A 23,820-nucleotide genomic window follows, 5' to 3' on the forward strand; every position below is an offset into this window, starting at 1 on the left:
AGAGAAGAGAGCGAAAGCATGAGGTCAAAGTTCCAGGAAGAGTTTGGAAGTGATGGAGGAGATTACAGAGATAGGGAAAATAATTTAAACACACATTCTTGGATGCTTGCTTACTTTCCTTAACTCTGTCACCTGGCCACAAGAAGACTGGAAATTCCAAATATATTACATACTAGTAGATCTCCTATGTTCAAAACAAGCACTGACTTTCATCATACCATGGTGCTATCAAAAATGTGCAATGGGAAAAATGTGACAGGGATATGTGGAAGAATTTTAAATATACATAAAGATAAAACAGCTTGCATTTATATAGTGCCTTTCACAACTTCAGCAAATCCTAATTAAGTATCTTTTTGAAGTGTTATTGTTGTAATGTAGGGGAATGTGGAAGTAATTTGTGCACAGCAAGATTGCCAAAAAATTAGATAAATGACCAGGTAATCAGTTTGTGATGTTATTTTGAGGGATAAACATTGGTTAGGGTATTGAGAAAACTCCTTTACTCTTCAAATGGTGCCATGGGATGTTTTATGTCCAACTGTGAGGGCAGACAGGGTTTAAGTTTAGTATTGCATGTGAAAGATAGCATCTCTGGAGTGCAGCTTGAACCCCCAAATCTCCTACTCACAGGTGAGTGAGGTACCACTGAATCAAAGCTGACACTAAATATGCATATTTGTATGTAAAAACTTCCCAAATCATCTTCAAATACAGTGAACAGTAGGAAACTTGGGACGTTCTCCTGCAGAACTCTGCTTATCACCATCAGACAGAACATCTTCTAATTCTCATTTGCTTCACAATGTTAAGCAAGTTTTATGTCATATAGATATTACTGCTAAACAAAAGTAATTGGATGATTTTAGCTTTGATACAGTTTAGTTCTTGACCCATATGTCAGTTGTAGATGTGCCCATAAAAAACCTTTTCCCGGGTTGGTTGAGTTCTGTTAATTTTCAGATAGACTAATGTGTGAAAGTAAGGTATTCCATCTTAGGGAAGGAGAAAAGAAATGGATATTAGCCAGCTTGCATCCCATGAAACATGCTTCCCTATGGCAGCAATGAAAAATGCAGATATTGAAAAGTTTACATTGCAGACTTTCTGCCTTCCTCCTGACTATAGAGAAGGCATGTGTCAGTGAGATTTGGAAGTTACTCTACCTATCTGGTAATTATCATCTGCATTATCAAAGGCATATGACCAAATCCATCTGTATATGCACAAATAAGGTTATCAATTTTGTGCGTTTTTATAGTACAAATGGAGAAGGGTGCAGCCCCACTTTACCTGAAACTTTGTACTTTGCATTTATTTCCATCTACATTGGTCATGATGCATGATATGTCTGGATTTCTATGAGATTCACACATTCGATATTCCACGATATGAAAATCAATGACTGCATGTTTTCTAAACAGTTAATAGCTGACATCTGAATGCATATGAAAACAAAACAACAATTAACAGCATTTGGTTAATTAATAATAAAATTACTGTTTCAGTTGAAGTGTTTGTAGTTCAACATATTAGGCACCAAACTATAAAACTATTCAGTTTCTATGTAGATCGAAATAAAGCAAAGTATTCATGATTTAAAAAAATGTTCCCATTACATTTGATTTATATTTACAATTATTCAAGAATCTCAACTGTACCACTTGTCCTTTAATACAGATTTCCATTGCCAATTGTGTTTCATCAAAGCATCCACGGCATTTATGCAATATTGAACAATATGCACTTTTTGAAATGTATAACAGGTATCTAAATATCCTTTCAACACTGTTAGGAATGGCATTACATCAAAGAAAGCAGGAATTAAGTTACAAAATGTCTTAAGGCAAACAATCCATTCCTCTGTGCTCTAAAATCCTGGTGGGAACTGTTTTATAAAATACCATTTCTCTTTATCTGAATGGACTTTCCAAAAAATATGAAAATGTTCAATAAATTCCAGTTGTGAAGTTGTGCTTCATTTTTGTTTACATTTTTCCACAGTATTTTCATTTTTATATTACATGATCAAAGGTACTGTTCAGTTCCCGATGGCCAGCACCATACTGGTCTTACAACATTAACCAGTTAAAGGAGTATAGAACTTACAGCCCTGTAATTGAAACACCATAATGTCTTAGGCAGCTGTGCTGAAGGTCAAAGCCTGTTCAATTTACATGGCTGGGTTATGTTGAGTTCAATATAAGCTTGTAGAAAGACAATTAGCAAATAATAAAAAAACAAATCAAATAACTGATCATATAAAAGGAAATATATTTTAAAAAAATGTCCAATTGCAGTTGCTGTATTTGTCATCATCTTCAGAAGCAATGCAGGCCAGTTTGAATGAAGTAGTGATGTGAGCTGAACTGCTTATATCTGACCACAAACTATTTCCTCTTTGCACAGTATTTCTTTAGTAAAATTTGTGCATTTTTAATACATTTACTTCAATGATAAAAATTAAACCATTTTTTCCAGACGGAACGTAATTAAAATATTTATATTCAAAGACAACACATATTTGAAATGGTGAAACTCGTAATTCTTCCCCTTAGAACAAATTAAATTGCAACAAAGTACAAACACATTTCACTACATGATTAAAAATCAGTCATTTATAAACTTGCCCACAATGCAAGGGATGTGCATAGGTTTACAGTTTTTTTTGAATAATAATTCCCTTGGGTAATTTTTCCAACAAATGGAATGTACGTTGCTGTAGAATACAATTTCCAACACAGATACACCAACAGCATGAATGCTTTTAACTGTCCACATGCAGTAAAACCTGATCCAAATTCCTAAATGTTTTTACATTTTTAAATTGTAAATGACTGTATCCCCTTTATTAACCTTGACTGGTTTATGAAAAAAAAAATCAAATCTACTTCATGCTCTTACTACACCTAGGCTCCAAAAATGACTGTAGTCCTCTGTAACATTGCAGACTCAAAATATCAATTAATGCTTGTGCCAATGACTTTTTGACCGTTATTTGGGGACTTCAAAAGATGTAAAACCTGCATTTATAATGCATTATCAAAGTGAAATTATGTTTCAAATAGCAAGCAAGGTAGCCAGACTGTGCTATTTATACTGCTGAATCAAATAGATTCATAGTATTTGAAAAACATTTGCCAAAGAAATTGGATAGGTTTGCGGGTTTTAAAGTTTACTTTAAAAAAGCTCAGTAAAAACAAGCGTTCAAATAAGTTTTACAGAACCATGTGGGACTTCTGGATATGTATAGATCAGAAGGCATTTGTAGATATGATTTTTGATCACTGAAATACAACCCTCACACAGCATTAAAAAGGGACACGGTCACTGTAAGAGTTTGGTAATTTTTCTCTCTCCATCCAGCTAGTAGGACATGACAATAGTTAAAAAAAAGTTAGGGCACACTAATCCTAGGCAGTCTATGAGGGGCAAGACTCGATGCAAGGTCATTTACAAAGTCTAATGTCAGGGTGGTGCTAGGGAATGATAAAGTTCATGGTTTTTCAGTTTAGTCTTTAATATACCCAGGATACAGGAACCCACTGTGGTGTAGTACACACAAGTTCAATGGCTTCTTCCAGATGCCTGATGGTCTCATCTATTTCATTGTTGATTATGGTTAGATCAAAGTAGTGTGCATATGTTTTCTGTAGAATTTCTGATTCCTTCTGCAGACGCTGAAGAGATTCATCCTGCGGGACAGAAAGACATATTAAATTATAACTAATGTATAAGAAGAGCCCATTTATGTTAGAGTCAAGTGGAATCTTCCTACACACAGTAAATAAGGATGTGCTAAACAGATTTGCATACAGTAAGTGTGGCTGTATCAGCACTGACCGAGTTAGGAATAAACTGGCATTTGTTTTCTTACAGCAGCAGTATTTTTGTGTCAGAGCAAAATACTAGTTTTACTGTACTTCATGTAGACTTTCTTAGTTGAGCTGCAAATTATAAAATGTTTGAAGGTGTTTTGCACCATTTTGATTGTATTTACCAGCCAACTAGTAAGTTGGAGGAATATAGTGCTGCAAGTGAATGCAAACTGCTTATGAAGCTATACATCCTTCTTTGGGCCTCCTTATCTCGAGAGACAATGGATACGCGCCTGGAGGTGGTCAGTGGTTTGTGAAGCAGCGCCTGGAGTGGCTATAAAGGCCAATTCTGGAGTGACAGGCTCTATACATAGAACTGCACATTCTCCATGATGTACTGAAAGTATTTTGGTCTAAAAAGGGACAAAGTATGAATCAGAATATCTTGTTTTCCACAATTTTATTCATTGAGGTCATATTTCTCTGATTGAACCCAGAAGATACACAGGAAAATCTGTGAAATATTTTCGTATTTGTTTTATTCAAAAGAGAAGCCATCTTCCCCCTCATCAGTGACAGCTCAGTGCAAATCATGTCCTCATTAAGCTTGTGGTTTTGAGTGGTTTTCTAATGAGCTTTACCATGAAGAACTAATCTGGTTAATGTATGATTAATCAAATGCAATGTATTCTAGAGGGCTGAATATGTCTGTATTGCTGTGTTCTCTGGGTTAAGCCTGAAAAAGCAATAAAACCCTGGTTTTGAATAACATTTACTGTCTAAATTCAGAAACTGGGATCGGATGTCCGAGGGATAGGGCTTGCCACAGCAATATTGCAGACAAGACAGATAGGCTGCTGTACCCATGTATTTCCATATTTATTCTCATATCTATGAGTAAACCAAACTAGAGGATCATAGAATGCTTACAGCACAGTAGGAGACCATTCAGCCTTTCATATGCATGCCAGCTCTTTGCAAGAGCAATTCAGCTAGTCCCACCCCCCTGCCCTTCAATTTGTTTCTCTTCAGATAATTGTGCAATTCCCTTTTGAAAGCCAGAATTGAATCTGCCTCCACCACGCTCCCTGACAATACATTCCAGATCCTAACCAAACACTGTGTAGAAAATGTTTTCCTCATGTCGCCTTTGGTTCTTTTGCTGTTCACCTTAAATCGGTGTCCTCTGGTTCAGTCAGTGGGAACAGTTTCTCTCTATCTATCAGACCCCTCCTGATTTTGAACACCGCTATCAAATCTCCTTTCAACCTTCTCCAAGGAGAACAACCCCACTTTCTCCAATCTATCCACGTAACTGAAGTCCCTCATCCTTGGAACCATTCTTGTAGATCTTTTCTGCATCCTCTCTAATGCCTATAAAATGTGTTATCCAGAACTGGACACACTACTCCAGTTGTGGCTGAGTTTTAATCGGGTTCACCATAATTTCCTGGCTTTTGTACTTTATGGCACTATTTACACAGCCTAGGATACCTTATGCCTTATTAACCACCTTCTCAAACTGCCCCCTTTTAGAATTGTATCCTTTATTTTAATTTGCCTCTCCTCATTCTGCCTATCAAAATGTATCTAGAATCATAGGATGGTTACAGCACAGAAGGAAGCCATTCAGCCCATCATGTCTGTGCTAGCTCTCTGCAAGGGCAACTAATCCCACTCCCCTGCCTTTACTCTATAGCCCTGCAAATATTTTCTTCTCAGATAATTATCCAGCTCCCTTTTGAAGGCCTTGATTGAATCTGCCTCTACCAGACACTCGGGCACACTTCTCTGCATTAAATTTCATCTGCCACATATTTGCCCATTCAACGAACCTATGTCCTCTTGAAATCTATCACTATCCTCCTCACAGTTCACAATATTTCCAAGTTTTGTGTCATCTGCAAATTTTGAAATTCTGCACTGCACACTGGAGTAGCCATATAAATACCATGGCTACTAGAGCAGGTCAGAGGCTAGGAATCCTGTGGCGGGTAACACACCTCCTGACTCCCCAAAGCCTGTCCACCATCTACAAGGCACAAGTCAGCAGTGTGATGGAATACTCTCCACTTGCCTGGTGGGTGCAGCTCCAACAACCCTGAAGAAACTCGACAACATCCAGGACAAAGCAGCCCGATTGATTGGCACCCCATCCACAAACATTCACTCCCTCCACCACCGACGCACAGTGGCAGCAGTGTGTACCATCTACAAGATGCACTGCAGCAACGCACCAAGGCTCCTTAGACAGCACCTTCCAAACCCACGACCTCTACCAACTAGAAGGACAAGGGCAGCAGATGCATGGGAACACCACCACCTGCAAGTTCCCCTTCAACTCACAAACCATCCTGACTTGGAACTCTATTGCCATTCCTTCACTGTTGCTGGGTCAAAATCCTAGAACTTCCTTCCTAACAGCACTGTGGGTGTACCTACCCCACATGGACTGCAGCGGTTCAAGAAGGTAGCTGACCACCACCTTCTCAAGGGCAATTAGGGATGGGCAATAAATGCTGGCCTGGCCAGCGACGCCTACATCTCATGAATGAATAAAAAAAGTGTCTAGGTCATTAATATAGATCAAGAAAAGCAGTAGACCTAGAACCGATCCCTGGGGAATCCCACTATAATATCTCCTCCCATCTGAAAAACAAACGTTCATTACTGTTTCCTGTCACTCAGCCAACTTCTTATCTACTGTCCCTTTTATTCCATGGGCTTCAACTGTGCTGACACGCCTGTTATGTGGCACTTTATCAAATCCTTTTGGAATTCTATGTACACCACTTCAACCGCTTTACCCATATCAACACTCTTTGTTACCTCATCAAAAAATTCAATCAAATTAGTTAAACACAATCTGCCTTTAACAAATCTGAGCTGGCTCTCCTTAAATAATCCACACTTGTCCAAATGACTGTGAATTTTGTTCCAGTTCGGAGCAGATTGCTGGAAAACTCTCATATGACAGCTTTTTATTTATACAATATATATGAAGGAAGGCACACAGATTTCTCAGAGGGAGTAGATCACATGTACTTTATCTGATGAACTCGCGAAACAATAGCAGGTTCGAACCTTCCAAATGCATGCATTTATTTTTGTCTTTCCCTGTCAGCCTTCCATTAATTCAAGTGTTTCCAAAACTCTGCTGCAAATATCCTATTTTGCACCAAGTTTTGCTCACCTATCCCCCACATCTCAGTGACATTTACTTGCCAGTGCTTGTAAAGTAAAATTCTTGTTCTTATCTTTAAATCCATCTATTGTCTCATCCCCTCCTCTCTGTAATAATTTCCAGCCCTACAACTGTCCTCTCCCACTGCCCCCAACTCTGTTCCTCTGATACCAGCATCTTGTGCACACTTACCTCCCTTTACCCAACCACTAGAACAGCCTTCAGCTGCCTAGCTCCACTTACTGGAATTCCATCTTTGACTTTCTCTGCCTCCACCTCTATCTCCTCCTTTAAGACACATATCTTTGACTAATACTTAACTTCACCCCTCCTAATTTATCTCTCTTTGCTTTGATTTCTATTTTCTTTATGCATCTGTAAAGTGGCATGAGCTCTTTTTCAACATTAAATGTGTTACATAAATGCAAGTTGGCATTGCCATCATATTCTTCTATGTGAAACTGGCAAAGCAGCAAGCAATTAACTATTGAAAATTGGTTAAAAAATGCAAATTGCTAAATTTAAAATTGTGTGTTACTCAGGAGACAAAAAGGGTTTCTTTACACCTAATATCATTTTTTTTTTTATTGTGTTTGTTCAACAATGCTAAATAACAAGATAGTTACATGTTATGAACTGGACATGGAACATGTGGTTAGATCAAAAGTATGTTTTCAAGTAACAAATAGAAGATTCAGAATCTATTTACTTTATGGAAATCTGTAAGCATCTTGACTATTATCAATGACATGGGATGTCTTTTTGCTGATTTTTTTGATCAAATAATTAAAAGTCTTAAAGAAGAAACTGTAAAAGAATTTGCTTGTGCTTACATTCTAACATACATGAACAGGAAGAAAAGCTAACCTTTTCTCAATGAAAACTACAGCATCACTAATTGCTACAGCTAAAACACCATTTTCATACAGACATCCCTGGCTAATGCAAATACTTACAGGTAGCTTTTTGCACCACCTTGGGAGCTATGTAAAAATCAGAAAGGATGCAAGAAAATAAACATAAAATGTGAGTTTAAATAATAAAAAAATACAGAAACAGATAAAAAAGAAAAAGTAAAACTGAGGCTACACACAGAAAAAGTGAGCTGTATGTATTTAGTTTACCTCTTACAAATCATCTAGCCTGTGAAATCCCTTTGTTGCAAACTCTTTACTCAAAGGTTTCATTTTCTTAACCCTCTCCAAGTTAATGTGGATAGCACAGTGGGTTGCTTGATATTGTTCATTGACCTGTGGGACGTGGACTCCAATCCAATGTGACAGTCTTCTTCCTTTTGGCTGCTGCAGTCTTATATAAAGTGAGTGTGGACAGTCTTAACTTGATTCCTGGTGGACCTGAATTTACACCACAAAACTTACCATGATGTATCCTTAATTTAACAATCTTATTCAGAGGGTCCAGAAGGATGGTTGGAGTAGGAAATACAAATATTGGATATTTTCCTGAGCTTGGAGTTAAGTTGAAGGGACAGAGGAGAAGGAGCTTTGATTTTCACTCACATGGCCTTGTAACTGATCTGCAAATGTTTCTTTGCAATGGCCTCTCTTCCCACACTCTCACCGTTACCTCTGCAGTCCCCCAAGGATCTATCCTTGGTTCCTCCCATTTCTCATTTACATGCCACTCCTTGGTAAAATTGTCTGACTACACAATGTCAGTTTCCACATAACGACATCCAACTCTACCTCACCACTATCGCTCTCGACCCTGTAAAGACTCTGTTCCCCAGCCACCAATTCCATCCGTCTCCCTGGTCAGAGTTTCAGGCTGAATCTGATTTTTCTCAGCCTTGGCATCCTATTTGGTTCTGACCTGAGCTTCTGACTGCATACCTTCTCTACCACCAAGTGTCTTCTTCCGCCTTTGCAATACTGCCCACCTCCAAACCACCTCAGCCCTCGTCCATGCTTTTGCTACCTTGAGACTTAACTATCCTGATGCTCTTCCGGCCAGCCTTCCATCTTGCACCCTCCATAAATTTGAACTCATCCAAAAGTCTGCTGTACCTTAATTTGCACCAAGTATCGTTCATCCATCACCCTTGTGCTCGCTGACTTACATTGACTTCTGGTCCACCTATGCCTCAGATTCAAAATTCTCACTCTTGTGTTCAAATTCCCCCATAGCCTCACCCATCCCTAAAGCTGTAACCTCCTCCAGTCCAACAACTCTCTGAGAATTTTGTGTTCCTCCAATTCCTGCCCCTGTACATCCTCAATTTCCTTTGCTCCACCATTGGCGGCTGTGCCTTCAGCTGTCTGGGCCTTAAACTTTGGAATCCTCTCGCTAAACCTTTCCACTTCACCATCTCTCCTCCATTAAGGTGTTCGTTAAAACCTACCTCTTTGGCCAGGATTTTAGTCACCTGTCCTAATAGCTCCTTGCCAATTTTTTTGGTTGCTTACTCTCCTGTGAAGCACTTTGAGACATTTTAATACATTAAAGGTGCTATATAAATGCAAGCTGCTGTTGGGAACACTGGGTTCAAATACAGCAACAGCAAAATATCCCACTTCACTTCCTTGATAAACAAAATATTCATCCATAAATCTTATTTTTTCTACATTACAACAGTGACTACACTTCAAAAGTACTTCATTCGCTGTAAAGCACTTTGAGACATTTGGTGGTCATGAACAGCGCTATATAAATGCAAGTCTTTTTTCTTTAGAAGTAACACTTCTATAACTTTCAGGAAGAGATGAACACTATCATCTAAAAGGGCTGCGAAAATATGTCTATTGGCAGCAAATTCAATTGTTAGTCTAGGTTGCAATTTAAATGGAGAAGAGCAAACAGAATGTCTTTCATAAAAGTTTTTACTATAGCACAGAAGTTACCTGAAGTTAAAAGGAATGAAATAGATGCAGAAATATAATGATAAAATGTTGAAAAACTGGTCTATTGGGGACATTGTTGAGGTTATGTATTAAAGCCGTTAAGTGCTTCACTGCATGCATACCAGTATTTTACTCTCATCAACTAACTGTATAGTCTAGCAGTCATTATTGTAAGTATCTGGCTGACCATAAACATGTTAACTACTTTAAACTGAATTAGTTTTGAATATCCATTAGAGAAAGCTACAGAGTTACGGATTAACTTTAGGAGAAAAATTGCTGATACCATTACTAAACAAAACATTTCTGCTCATCAAAAGACATCGTGCTCAGCTGTAGTTGTGGCTCAGAGTCAAATTCAAACAGTTTAACAAGAACAATTTTTTAAGAAGCATATTGAATAGTTGTCATAATATTAAATTGGTAATTGGATTTAAACATTCAAAAGATCACACTATAGCTCAATTAATTCATGTTCAGTGAAATGACGCACAAGATCTCGAAAATTTAAACAAAGATCAAATTACAGAATTGCTGCCTTACCTCAGTCATGCCTGGAGTAATGGTCGGGGCAGCAATGAAAACGACAAATGGGGCAAACTCTGCGGTTCTCAAAACCTTCAGTGCCTGTATGAGATGAAGATTCAAGCTGTGAGGATCAGTAAAAACTGGAGTTGAGCATTAAATTAAACCAGTGGTGTGGATACACTCACACCTCATGTACTGCAATCATGTGTATCAGTCACACAAAGGCCCAATACTTGAACCCCTCAGCTCCACCAAAAGAACAAGGTGATCCATTACAGAATATAGGATTTTGTCTGCATCAAAGTTATGTCATTCACTCATTTGGCCTTCTGCTCACTTGATGAGATTTAATGAAAACAAGAACATGAGAGGTTAAACATAATAGACATAATAGTGGACCCATCTTTTTTTTTAAAGATATCAAAAGGCTACTTGATTTTTGTATAGAAACCATAATGCATCGTTTTTTCTGCACATAATGCACCACAAGGTAAAATAAATTTCAGAAAACATTTTCTGGTCTGTACTCCAGGGCGCCTGTCAGTTACCAATTCTCTGTTATTCCCTGAAACAGATTAAATTGCCAATATGCAAAGAGAGATATAACAGAATGGACTGACTGGGGCAACAGGAGCTGTGCAGATGCTCATTCTTAATTAGTTTGCAGTCTTTCATAACAAAACCTAGTAGCAGATAAAAATAGGAGTTGCAGTTCGTTTTCTTATTTCTTTAGATAAATTTAACTAATTCTTGACCTTCTCAAAACAGAATCTCGTTATCTTTACAAAACACTGGAAAAACTACCTCCAACTTTTAACACATTTTGTCAAGTGATAAATTTGATTTTAATCACTCTATGGGAGTGTTTATTGCTAATTTTCACCTACTCTAAAGTGATCAGATTTTGTTTTAATAGCAATAAATCTCATCAACATTCCAATTCTTCTTAGGATCCACTGTACATAAAACACTGAATAAAACTGATCTGACATAAATCTACATAGTTAAGAGTCGGTTAAAGAGGTTTTAAAATCAGCTTAACAGTTTTTGTTGTTGATAAATGTATAGAAAATCTGGAAATACAATCAAGGCAGCAGTAGCTCTGAACATTTGCAAATATATTTTTTCTACTCCAATGTTCTACCCTTTCATGGTAAAGGCTCTAACTTCTACTGGGGTACAGTTCCACAGATGCTGAGCTCCTTCCTGTATGTATTGTGTTTCAGTGGAGATTCTTCGTGTGTGAGGTTGGTGAACAGATTTTGGCTGGTTGTTTGCATAAGAGGCATCATAACCAAGCTTACAGGTACATGCATACTTTCAACCAGGGTGGGGGTGTCAATTGATTGTAATCAGGAGCTTGGATCCCTGCCTGATTTTTCTCCTTATCCTTGGTGTGCTTGTGTCAGGTACACTTGCCCATGTAAGGTCAGTTAATTCAAAAATGGGATCCCCCCTTGTCTGTAATGGCTCAGCACTGGCTTGACCATTTGAGCCTTTGTGGAATCAAAAGTTTCTTCAAAAAGCCATTCATTACCAGTAAGAACGTTGCATTGATTCATTTTGTTGCTTTGGTGAATATTTAAATGAAGTAAACATAGAGCTATTACTAAAATGATCCAGGTTCATACACAACATTTCAGATTTCACCATCAATTCTCTTCCTCAAAAGGTGGTGGAAGCAGAGTCTTTGAACATTTTTAAGGCAGAGGTACATAGATTCTTGATAAGCAAGGGGGTGGAAGATTGTCAGGGGTAGGTGGAAATGTGGAGTAATCAGTTCAGCCATGAACTTATTGAATGGCGGTGCAGGCTCGAGGGGCTGAGTGGCCTACTCCTGCTCTTAATTTGTATGTTCGTATCAATTCCAACAACCTTAATCCAGTTAAAAAAGTGTATAGTTTTACATTACAAAATTGAAGAGTTGACCTGATCTCACACTTTAAAATGCAGATAACATCAAATTCCTATGAAGAATGAATGATTAAATGATCAGCAAAATGCTGTCTCTGTTTTATCGTACTTTCTCATAATGCAATTTTTCTTGTTACTTTTTTCCCTCTCCTCCTTTCCTGAAAGCATTAACTATTTGCTGGGGTACAACTACTGCCTACCTCACCCAGGTAGACATTAATTCACTGTGAACCTCGATAGTAAGCTATTGGATTGCAAAGAGCATCAATGGAGCCCATTCCTTTCCTCAACCAAAGTTCATATACATGCGCTTCCACCAGAGGTCACAATATATTGATCAGGAGGGGGAACCTTTCCAATGTCAACTCCATAATCTATAAGACTGAGCCCAAGAGAGACTGAAAAGGCTAGGGTTGTTTTCCTTAGAGCAGAGAAGGCTGAGGGGAAATATGATTGAGCTATACAAAATTATGAGGGGCATTGATACATTAGATAGGAAGAAACTTTTTCCCTTAGCGGAGAGGTCAATAACCAGGGGGCATAGATTTAAGGTAAGGTGCAGGAGGTTTAGAGTGGATTTGAGGAAATAAATTTTCACCCAGAGGGTGGTTGGAATCTGGAACGCACTGCCTGAAGAGGTGGTATAGGCAGGAAGCATCACAACATTTAAGAAGTACTTAGATGAGCACTTGAAACGCCATAGCATACAAGGCTATGGGCCAAGTGCTGGTAAACGGGATTAGAATAGTTAGGTGCTTGATGGCCGGCACAGACACGATGGGCCGAAGGGCCTGTCTCTGTGCTGTATAACTCTATGACTCTAATTACAGTACCCCTACAGCATCCAGGTGAAATCAATTAACCCAGCACTAACAAGGGATCTTCATGGTCTGTGTGGTTCAGCAACCATTGGATACATCTTGTAGTCACCGAGAAACCCTGTACTGTAGTTGGGATTTTGTCTAATTACAACATGCACTTCAACATGATGGCTAAATTATCCAGATATTTGTCTGAAAACAAACCATAAAAAGTATTTAAATACCCTGTCACTATTATTAGTGTCTTTTTTCTTTCATCCATCCAGAAGAAAATAGCTGATGGTAAAAAGCACAAGCTCACATAAATGCAGAGCATGGCTCTTGCAAAGTGTACATGAACACTTGACTTGCAGCACTGCATGCGGTCAAAAAGAGAAGTCACTATTGGCATCAGCCTAGGAAGATCTATGAATAACACTAAACTCCTTTAACTCAGACTGTGGAATAAAACAAGGTGTTTAAAGGGAATCTTCACATTCAAATCTGTTGCTCCTATCCATTACTGACCACCAACTGTTTATTAATACCTGGGGTTCAACATCTAGTATTGCAATCAGTCCTTGTTCATGGATTTTGCGTATCGTTTCCAGCTTTGTTCCATACATTGCATCCTCGTGGCTGCCATACTCCAGATATTCATTATTGGAAATATCCTGCATCATTTGATCATGTGAAACAAAATGGTAATTTTTACCATTTTCTTCATCTTTCCTGGCAGGTCTGGTAGTATCTATGAAGGCAAATAATCTTATATTAGTGAGAGATATTGCTGGCACAACTTATACCTGGCTCCTCAATCTACATTTCTTCCTTGGAAGTAGGGCAGCTTAAATCAGAAACAATATTATGCTTTATTATAGACATTGGTAGGCTTACACTGAAACCTAATATGTAATCACATTTGAAATTTTTTATATGTTATTAATTCCAAAGCATGAAGTGACCACCATAAGTAGCATAGATTAAAAACAAACATATTCTCTTCTGAGGGCACGGACATGCTGGGATATGAATATGAGGCTAGCTGCCATCATGGCAGTAACAAATTCCATTTAAATAGTGCCTTCAACATAGAAAATCATTCCAAGGCATTTCATAGGAGTGTAATCAGACAAAAGAATTATAGAATCAAAGGAGTAGATATTAGGAAGGGTAACTGAAAGCTTGGTCAAGTAGGTAAACTTTGAGGATCTTAATGAAAATCTTAATGGGGGAGAGGTGGAGAGGTTTTAGGAAGCGAAGACAGAACTTGGGGACTAGATGGCTGAAAGTATGACCATCAATGGTGAGTGAAGGAAGTAGGCGATGCACAAAAAGCTGGAGCTGGAGGAGCTGAGGTCTTGGAGGGCTGTAGGGGGTTATAGAGATAGGGAGTATGGAGGTCATAAAGGGATTTGAATACTAGGATGGGAATTTTAAATTGGAGATGTTGGTGGGCCAGTGAGTACAGGAGCAATGGATGAGTGAGACATGGGCTGGAATTTTATGCCCCCCCCGCCCCCACAAAGAGCGGGAGGTGGTGGCATAAAATGGAGTGGGAGGCTCGGGGGGCCCTTCAGAAAAGGTTCACTAGGCTGATTCCTGGGATGAAGGGGTTGTCTTTATCAAGAATGGCTAAACAGGTTAGGCCTTTATTCATGGGGGCTTGACAGGGTAGCTGCTAAGAAGATGTTTCCACTGTTGGGGGAATCTCGAACTAGGGAACATAGTTACAGAATAAGGGGGCACACGTTTAAAACTGAGATGCGAAGGAATTTCTTCTCTCAGAGGGTGGTGAATCTCTGGAATTCTCTACCTCAGAGAGTTGTGGAGGTTAGGTCACTAAATGTATTTAAGAAGGAGGCAGATAGATTTTTGAAATCTCGGAGAGTCGAGGGTTAGGCGGAGCAGGCCCGAAAGAGGAGTTGAGGCCTGGGACAGATCAGCCATGATCTTATTGAATGGTGGGGCAGGCCTGAGGGGCTGAAGGGCCTACTCCTGTTCCTATTTCTTATGTTCTTATATTTCCGACCCGCTCCCGCCTCCGCTGCCATTTTAACGGGGCAGCAGCAGTGATTAACGGCCCACCCACCCCAGGCCAATCAAGGCCCTTAAGTAGCCAGTTAACGGCCACTTAAGGGCCTCTGCCTGCCACCACGGACATTTTACCGGTGGCAATCGGGCGGCCCAGGCCTAGGAAAAGCCGCCCATTAAAAGGAGGCAGCTTTTTAATGGCCTGGGGGGGGTGGGGGGGGGGGGGTAGGTGGGCTTCCTGATCAGGCACCCTATACCTGATGGAAGGCTGCCCGTGATGCCCCAACTACCCCCAATGCCCAACACGCTCCCCGAATCGACCACCCTTGCCTCACCAGGGCCCAACCGATCACCCCTGGTGAGGCCCCAAAAACTTACCTTTTCCCCAGGCCGTCTTTGCTCTTCTTCTTGAAGCTGGGTTGCAGTCCCAGCAGTGGCCACCACTCCCGGTGGTGCTGCTGGGACTAAGAGCTGCCAACCCGCTGACTGGCCGGCAGCTACATTAGGCGGGACTTCCTGCCTCAATGAGGTGGAAGTCCCGCCTCAGACCAATTAAGGGTCTGGGGACCGTAAAATGCAGTCTGAATCCCCAGGCCCGGCAGAGGCGGGATCGTCACCTACTTTTCGGTTGGTGGACGGCTTCGGTCTGACGAAAGTAAAATTCTGGCCATGGAGTGAATTAGTATGTGGGCAGCAGACTTCTGGATGAATGAAAGTACCTTTCCCCAGTAGCCATTCTTCTTGTGTGAGCTAAACAGAAGGTGCGAGGGGCAAAGTTTAGAGGGGATGTGCGAGGCAAGTTTTTTACATAGAGGGTGGTGAGTGCCTGGAACTTGCTGCCAGGGGAGGTGGTGGAAGCAGATACGATAGCGACGTTTAAGAGACATCTTGACAAATATATGAATAGGAAGGGAATAAAGGGATATGGGCCCCGGAAGTGCAGAAGGTGTTAGTTTCGGCAGGCATCAAGATCGGCGCAGGCTTGGAGGGCCGAATGGCCTGTTCCTGTGCTGTACTGTTCTTTGTTCTATGTAACAATGGGGACTGGCATACTTTTTAACAGAATCCACTAGGTAGTGATCAGCAGTGGGAATCTGGGTTGATATTTTTTCCTCCCTAACCCAAGGGCAGAGACCAGATGTGGAACCTTTTGCTGTGTTGTCTGAAATCAACTAAATCATATATTCTGAAAAACAATCAAAAATTTTAATTGTTATTTTATTTGTGTTCTACAAACATCACTGGTGCTTTTATTTAAGCTTACTGATTTACTCCAATGTCCAGAAAGTTCAATGAAAACAAGAATGTTGAATAATGGCCCAAATCTTGACAGAAAGATAATGCAACCTGTTTTGTAAACACTCAAAATGGCCAGCGAAGAGATATAGCGTGCATTGCAAATCGCCAGAATTTGCTGGTCAACTTACACTGCTCCACTGTTTGCTTTGTACAAATGGAAGCTCGCCCTTGATCTTGTTGTTTTTAAGAACATTTTTATATTAATTGTCCATTAACCTCACTGCAGGAGGTTGGGGATTGTACCTAACAGCATAAGCACCTGCTTAATGATGTGATAATTGTTAATGCAATGCCAATCAGCGTCTCTGGCTCAGAAAGGGAACAATTTAAGCTGCATGTAGTAAAATCTTGAGATTTTAGAAATTTCAAATTTTAATTTTTTTTGTCCTTTTTCTTTCCACTTAATCTGATCTTTCTTTCCCTCTATTTCTCTTTCTGCACCTGATTTGACTCTAATTCATCCTATCTAATTTACTTTCCTTCTCTGTTGTTCTTCTCTATCCTCGAAATCCTCAAATCCCATTGGCTAAGGAGATAGCCTGTTGACCCAGTCATTCACCAAGGTCCCAGCAGCCCTCAATGCACCATTAGCAGCTTGCACTTCCACCAAATTACTGGTCAAAAAACTTTCAAGCTGAAGTGTGCAAGAAAAAGTCTAATGGGGCATACTGCGAAATACCTCGCTCCAGCAAGGTTTGGACCAATATCCTTGGAATGATAATTTGTTGATTTTACTAAATTTCTCTCTATATCTTTCTGTTATGAAGGAACAACAGTTCAGATACAGGGCAAAGCACAGCATGAGATGATAGTGGTCCCCATGGGAACTGTATCCCATTACTGTCTTCAGGAGAGGAAGAAAATGTAATTACAAAAATCCACTCAATAGCGAAGTCATTTGCAATTATTATAAAACCCAGTTACTAATGAACAGGAAGTACTGGACAAAGTTCCTCACATAGTCATTTACCAGTCTTTATAGTATATATTACAAACACACAAAAGTATGTGTTGTGCATACACAGACTCCCAAGCAAAACCTAGTCTCAGGCTGCAGGCATTTGTGCTCATTTATCTCAGTGGTCTGTGTCAGTTCTTAGCTAGTCCAACAAAGAATCAGAAAAGATGGAGACAATGCATCTTAAGCTGAAAGAAAACCAATAATGCCCATTTTATTGCCTGACTCTCACTCTGAAGACAAGTGACTTTGATTGTGAGAACCTCATAGCCCAACTATCCTCCAAGGTGGAGCAAAATGCATAGCAGTAAGTCACCTTGAAGACTTCGTAATATGGTATTAGCTTTGTTCTTTCACACGAGAAAGATCTTCATCTATGCTTATGTGAATACAGTATGTGATATTAATAACCATGGCTTTCTAACAAGCCACAACAACTTTGATTAAAGAATTTAACTATTAATTACCTCAGACAAGCACAACATTTCAAAAGCTACCACTTACGTGGAATAGGGTATGCAAATCTGTCTGGATGCTTTGTGATCAGAGTGTTTTTAATGTGTCTTCGCCCGACTCCATGGGCACCTTTTCCACAAACAAAAAAGGCAAAAACAGAGGACAGTCTTTATTCACTTTTAAAATATAATTTGGATAGTACTGTTTGGTAATTGCCATCCAACAATTTTTGTGCTAAATTATGATTTTTTTTTTACCTAGTAACACTAGCGTCTTCCTTCTGAAGGCTGGCAGTTTGACTACTTCTTCATATGTAACAAGATCTAGTTGGTCAAAGACTGAAAGGGAAGCCCAATGAGAGAATAATTTGCATATTATGAGAATCAAAAATATTTTACAAAGCAGCTAAAATACAAAGGAAAAGTTTTAATACTCCTGGAAATTTTCAGATGAGGTTTATTAAATCTGTTAGAATTTGATGTACTGAATTGAAATTAATTACTGTTTATTCTAAAGCAGCTGCAGTATGTTATTCTTTGATTAAACACTTGTCATACTAAAACATTCTACAGATGAGATGAAATGTATTTGATAATACTATTGAATAATAGGCGTTATTAAAACTGGAATCTGGTTTTTCTTTCTCATGGGATAAACCTGCATCTTTTCAATATCTAGCATGACAGAAAACTAAAAATGATATAAACTAAACAGCATCATAGAACATTAACATTTTTTAAAGAGCAAACTTCCAGTGCATGGGAAATTACATCCTGAATGACTATTTTGCTGAACACCTTAATCCGTTACAAAACCTTAATCAGTTACAAAAATAAAATGCAGACTCCTAATTTTTCTGTAAGTACTTTTACTGGGTTTTCTTTGTTTTATTTAGTGTCAATGGACATTTTGTCCCATATGCACTGAGTTTCTGAAAAAAAATCTAAGCTCCAATCAAGCAGAAGGAAATGAAGGGATACCTTTTTTATTCCTGGGGAGGGGCAAGGTGGGAAAATAACTCACTTTTAATACCGGTTAATATGGAAAAATGCAAAACTCAGCAAACTTTTTTAAAAAGAGGGCTACTAGAAACAAATTAAGTTGAAATATGTGTTGACTTTTGAAACCTTACATACATGGAACCATTCTAAATAATTGTACACTTTAGGATAATTCTAAGTCAGGGCCTGAAGAAGTGCTTGTATGACCATGGATACCTAGTTGGTGTTGGCAGGGGCCGAGAGTACTTAATGCACTAACTAAATGGGCGTGCTCCAATTCCATAATGTTCATTCACGTGCGACCCTTCTAAAAACTAATTCATCTGCAAGATTCGGTCCTTTTCTAGCCACAATGTGCCCACTTAATATACAGCTGGTCTTGCTAAAAGATAGATCGAGGGAAAGCTACTGAGGAGTTGGGTGGTTCCAGTCTCCCTCGTACACTGATAAAATATCATACTATTAGAAGCCAGGGGAACATTAGAGTCATGGGGGGATTGTTGACAACTGGTTGAGAAGAGCAAAAGCACATCAGGCAGTTAAGAGGCATGTAGGGGAGGTTAAGGTTCCTTAAATAAATCTAAGTATAAACAAATGACTTAAATGCTAATTTAAAAATAAATATGGCAGAGATACTCCAACAGGGGTTTTCGCCATCTGTAATAATAATTTTTCAATTACTAATATGAAGGTCAATGGTAAAGACACCATAAACTTTGTTGTTATTTTATAAAGGAAATGTCACCAGTTGTTAATGGTTTAAAGTTACACATTTCATAATGAAAAGTAGAGCTCATTCTTGCTCTTGCAACTTAGAAGAAACACTAAGTCATTTCCAGAGTACTTACAGGGAAATTGAGTCTTACAAAACAATTCCATCACACAGTTAAAGCTGCATTATATGCATCATTTTGCATTAACAGAAACATCTAGCTTTATACATCCTAGATCAGTGCAGCTAATTAAGATCATAAATGTTTACTTTATCCTGCATCTCTCTGCAGTTTGACCAATAAGTCATTGCAGTATCATATCATCACAGGAGGGGTCACTGTGGCAGAATAATTTCTCCATAGTACCCTCAATTAGAGCAGTGGCTTTCAAACTGGGGTCCACAGACCACTGGGGTCCGTAAAGACTTTCCAGTGGATCTTCAAAATAACGCGACAGTGCTGTGGTCAACAGTTGCAGAATGAGCAGCAGCTGAGGCTGCTCTGCTTTCTCTGTGATCTTGCCTCTTTCTATGTTCTTACTGTCCCTGTTCTCCCCTAGTGCTTTCCTTGTGCTCTGCTCTCCCCATGCTCTTGCTGCCCATTTGCTCCTGCCAAGTATAGAGAGACTCTGCAGTGAGAAGCAGGCACACCTATCTCACGGATATCTGTAAGCAAGTAGCTGATTTTTAAAAACCATTATTAAAACATTCTTTACATGCAGCACTTTAATATTATGAGTATTATATCGCACTATAATTTAGATGGGGGTGTCCGTGATTACTTGAAATGGGGTCCCTTCAACCAAAAAATTCCAAGAACAATGAAAGTATGCGGCTTTCAATATAGAAGATATCTGAACAGAAGGCATATAAATACACGCTGATTGTAAATTTTCATTACTCCACCGTTCCTCAATCGTCTACTCTCACTCTGTCATGAATTACTGCTGATAATGCCATCTCTTTCTCAGCTGTTAGGAGAAACACCTGAAGCAGGGACTGACACAAAATCCCACCAGTGAATGGTGGATTGAGTCGGAGGCGAAGAGCAACAGCTGCTGAGATGTGGGACTCACACTTGGGCTGGAATTTTACCAGCATGCTGTGGGACTGAAAGCAGCTCCCGAGCCCACAAGGGCTGATGGTGGGCAATTTTACCAGTGGTGTCCAATTAAGAGATTGCTGGGACCACCGTCCAATTAAGGCCAGTGGCATGCCTCTCTGAGCTGCTGGCCCAATCAGAGAGCCAACAGCTTTGCAGCCTCAGCAGCACCAACGATAGAGGTGGCTGCTGCTGAGGCTGCCAGGTAAGGAGAGGTCTCCTCCATATTGAGGTGCCCTTGCAGCTATGTGAAATTAGTTTTTTAATATGCCTGTGCCAGGCAGGCAAGTCCCGGCGATTGGAAGGGTGAACCCTCCAGTGGCGGCTTCGGGCAGGTCATTGTCGCCAGTGGGTTCCTCTGTGGGTCATGCAGCGTTCAGAAAGGAAGGGCCCCTCTGGGAAGCTGCCTTGATGTAGTTGGCGGACTCACCATGCGGCGGGGGTCCATTCTGAGGCTTGTAAAATCCCGGCGGGATCATAAAATGGCCATTAATAGGCCTGTTAATTACTTTAATTGAGTGTACACCTCTGCTGAGCTGCTGCCTTTCCCTTTGAAAATATCCCATGGTGGCAGGAACACATGGGGCTTCCCTCTCTTCCACTGCCATCTTACTACCCCTCCCGTTTCCCAGTCCCTCTTCACAGGGCTGGTAAAATTCAGCTCTTAATGTTACTGCTTGAGCAGATGACAGAGAAAATACATGCTAAATGAGTGAGGTGTCAGAAGTTCAGGTTCTTCCACGAGTTGTTTACTGTCCATCTAGTGGTTTTGTTGAGTTCTCATCAAGGTTAACAGCTTGGCAAATTTGCTGCTGGACACCACAGCTGCACTGACATAAGTGAAACCTAGGAAATTGTTGCACTCCTGGGTTCCTCACATTAATTTGCTTTTCAAAAGTTTAATCTTTATTCAGCAAATATAGAAACAGGTTTTCCAAAAGAATATAATGCAGCTTTAATTTCTGTAATGTTGATGAGACACACAAAAATAAAAAAAAATGATGGAATAAGGGAGAAAAGTTAATGTCACTCAATCACAGTTACTTACATGCATAGAAGCCATTGGGTGGAAGACAGCATGAAAAATGTATAAGCATCATTGTTTAAGCAATGTTGCATTGTATTGTTAAATTACAACCAAAACACACAAAAACCCACATTAAAGCAAATCAAATGTTACATTACAAATAAAATGCAATGTGTGGAAGATATATCTCAATATTCATAAAACGGCAACAAACACATTACATTGCAAAGGACTTAACTAATTCTATGTAGATCAAGTAACAGCTAGGTTAGTCTACAGACTTGTGCATTATTGACTTGGTTTGGCACTTTAGTATCTACATGAACGTGCCGTCACAAATATACATACAAACCCAATGCCAAGTCTGTATTACATCCAAGACTAGGTTCTATATAACTGCATAGAAAGTTTGTTTCTTCCCTGTTTTCTCAGCTTGTGATAATTGCATCATGGGCTGTGATTCCATTTTGGCAATCCCTTTGCAATGGTCAGTGGTTGTGTGCTGTCAATGGTGTATCAACACAGCACAGGTTTGGTATACAAGCAAATTTAGATGCAGAGCATTTGTATAATTCAAAACAGAGTCTGATTCTCAGCTCTGATGGACATTTGAACTTGGATCCCATTGTGTGTGATTTTTCTTTACTTTATGTCCAGATTAATAAATGCAATATGTCTAAAGGAGGGCAACAACTACACTGTTTCCTTGAATGATTGATCTGTCACTCACCTAGTTGAATCATCTGGCAGTTAATATAAAGTGATTATATGCCAAAGATCGAGTTGCCTTTAGCTCAGGCTATTTTAACATATCTCAGGTGGTTAATTATATTTTCTTGCATATCAAGATGAATATGCAAATTTAAAGATATAATTTTCAGCAAAATATCAAGGAACTCTTATTACAGCATAACATTTGCTATTTCTTTCCAAATCCATGCCCATCACTTCCAAAACTAAGAAATGAGAAGCAAAGAGAGAGAATGAGATGAGATTGGCAGCTAATATAAAGGAATCCAAAAATCTTCTCTCGGCATATAAATAGTAAAAGGAGGGGTGGGGCCGATTAGGGACCAAAAACGGGATCTGTGCATAAAGGCAGACGGCATGGCTGAGGTGCTAAATGAGTACTTTGCATCTGTCTTTACCAAGGAAGAAGATGCAACCAAAGTCATAGTGAAAGAGGAGGTAGTTGCGACACTGGCTAGGCTAACAATTGATAAAGAGGAGATATTAGAAAGGCTGGCTGTACTTAAAGTTTATAAATCACCATCAGTTTAACCTCAGTGGTGGGAAAGCTTTAGAAATGATAATCCGGGACAAAATAAACAGTAACTTGGACAAATGTGGATTAATTAATGAAAGCCAGATTTGTTAAACGTAAATTGTGTTTAACTAACTTGATTGAGTTTTTAAATGAGGTAACAGAGAGAGTTAATGAGGTCTCCTTCGACAGCACCTTCTAAATTTAAGACCTCTACCATCTAGAAGGACAAGGGCAGTTGATGCATGGAACACCACCACCTGCAAGTTCCCCTCCAAGTCACTTGGAACTACACTGCCATTCCTTCACTGACACTGGGTCAAAATCCTGGAACTCTCCCTAACAGCTCTGTGGGTGTCCCTACAGCACATGGACTGCAGTGGTTCGAGGCAGCGGTTCATCGCCACTTTCTCAAGGGCACATATGGATAGGCAACAGATGCTGGCCTTACCAGCATGCCCTCATCCAAAGAGTGAATTAAAAAAAAAATCAACTTCCAAAAGGTGTTTGATAAAGTGCCACATAACAGGCTTGTCAGCAAAATTAATGGAATAAAAGGGACAGTGGCAGCATGGAAACGAAGTTGATAGAGTGACAGGAAACAGAGAGCAGTAGAGAATGGTTGATTTTTGGACTAGAGGAAGGTATACAGTGGGGCGCCCCAGAGATTGGTACTAGGACCACTCATTTTCTTGATCTACATTAATGACCTAGACTTGGGTGTGCAGGGCATAATTTCAAAATTTGCAGATGACACAAAACTTGTAAGTATTGTGAACTGCAAGGAGGATTGTGATAGACTTCAAGAAGACACAGACAGACTGGTGGAATGGACGGACAGGTGGCAGATGAAATTTAATGC

At 39.6% G+C, this 23,820-nt stretch overlaps 1 protein-coding gene across 5 annotated transcripts in view; it reads right to left on the bottom strand.

Annotated features, from left to right (window-relative positions):
* Nucleotides 1-2,603: 2,603 nt before the first annotated feature.
* Nucleotides 2,604-23,820, bottom strand: part of caska (calcium/calmodulin-dependent serine protein kinase a) — a 615,545-nt gene continuing 594,328 nt past the window's right edge. For all 5 annotated transcript variants that reach the window (XM_068040666.1, XM_068040667.1, XM_068040665.1 and 2 more), the window contains 5 exons: nucleotides 18,110-18,190; nucleotides 17,901-17,981; nucleotides 13,654-13,856; nucleotides 10,407-10,490; nucleotides 2,604-3,695 (listed from right to left, as the gene is read on the bottom strand). In XM_068040666.1, the coding sequence (XP_067896767.1) occupies nucleotides 3,519-3,695; nucleotides 10,407-10,490; nucleotides 13,654-13,856; nucleotides 17,901-17,981; nucleotides 18,110-18,190 (626 nt within the window). In that variant the 3' untranslated portion in view covers nucleotides 2,604-3,518. The remainder of the gene's footprint in view (nucleotides 3,696-10,406; nucleotides 10,491-13,653; nucleotides 13,857-17,900; nucleotides 17,982-18,109; nucleotides 18,191-23,820) is intronic.

The sequence above is a fragment of the Heterodontus francisci genome, chromosome 10 (assembly GCF_036365525.1).
Source record: "Heterodontus francisci isolate sHetFra1 chromosome 10, sHetFra1.hap1, whole genome shotgun sequence".
NCBI lineage: Eukaryota > Metazoa > Chordata > Chondrichthyes > Heterodontiformes > Heterodontidae > Heterodontus > Heterodontus francisci.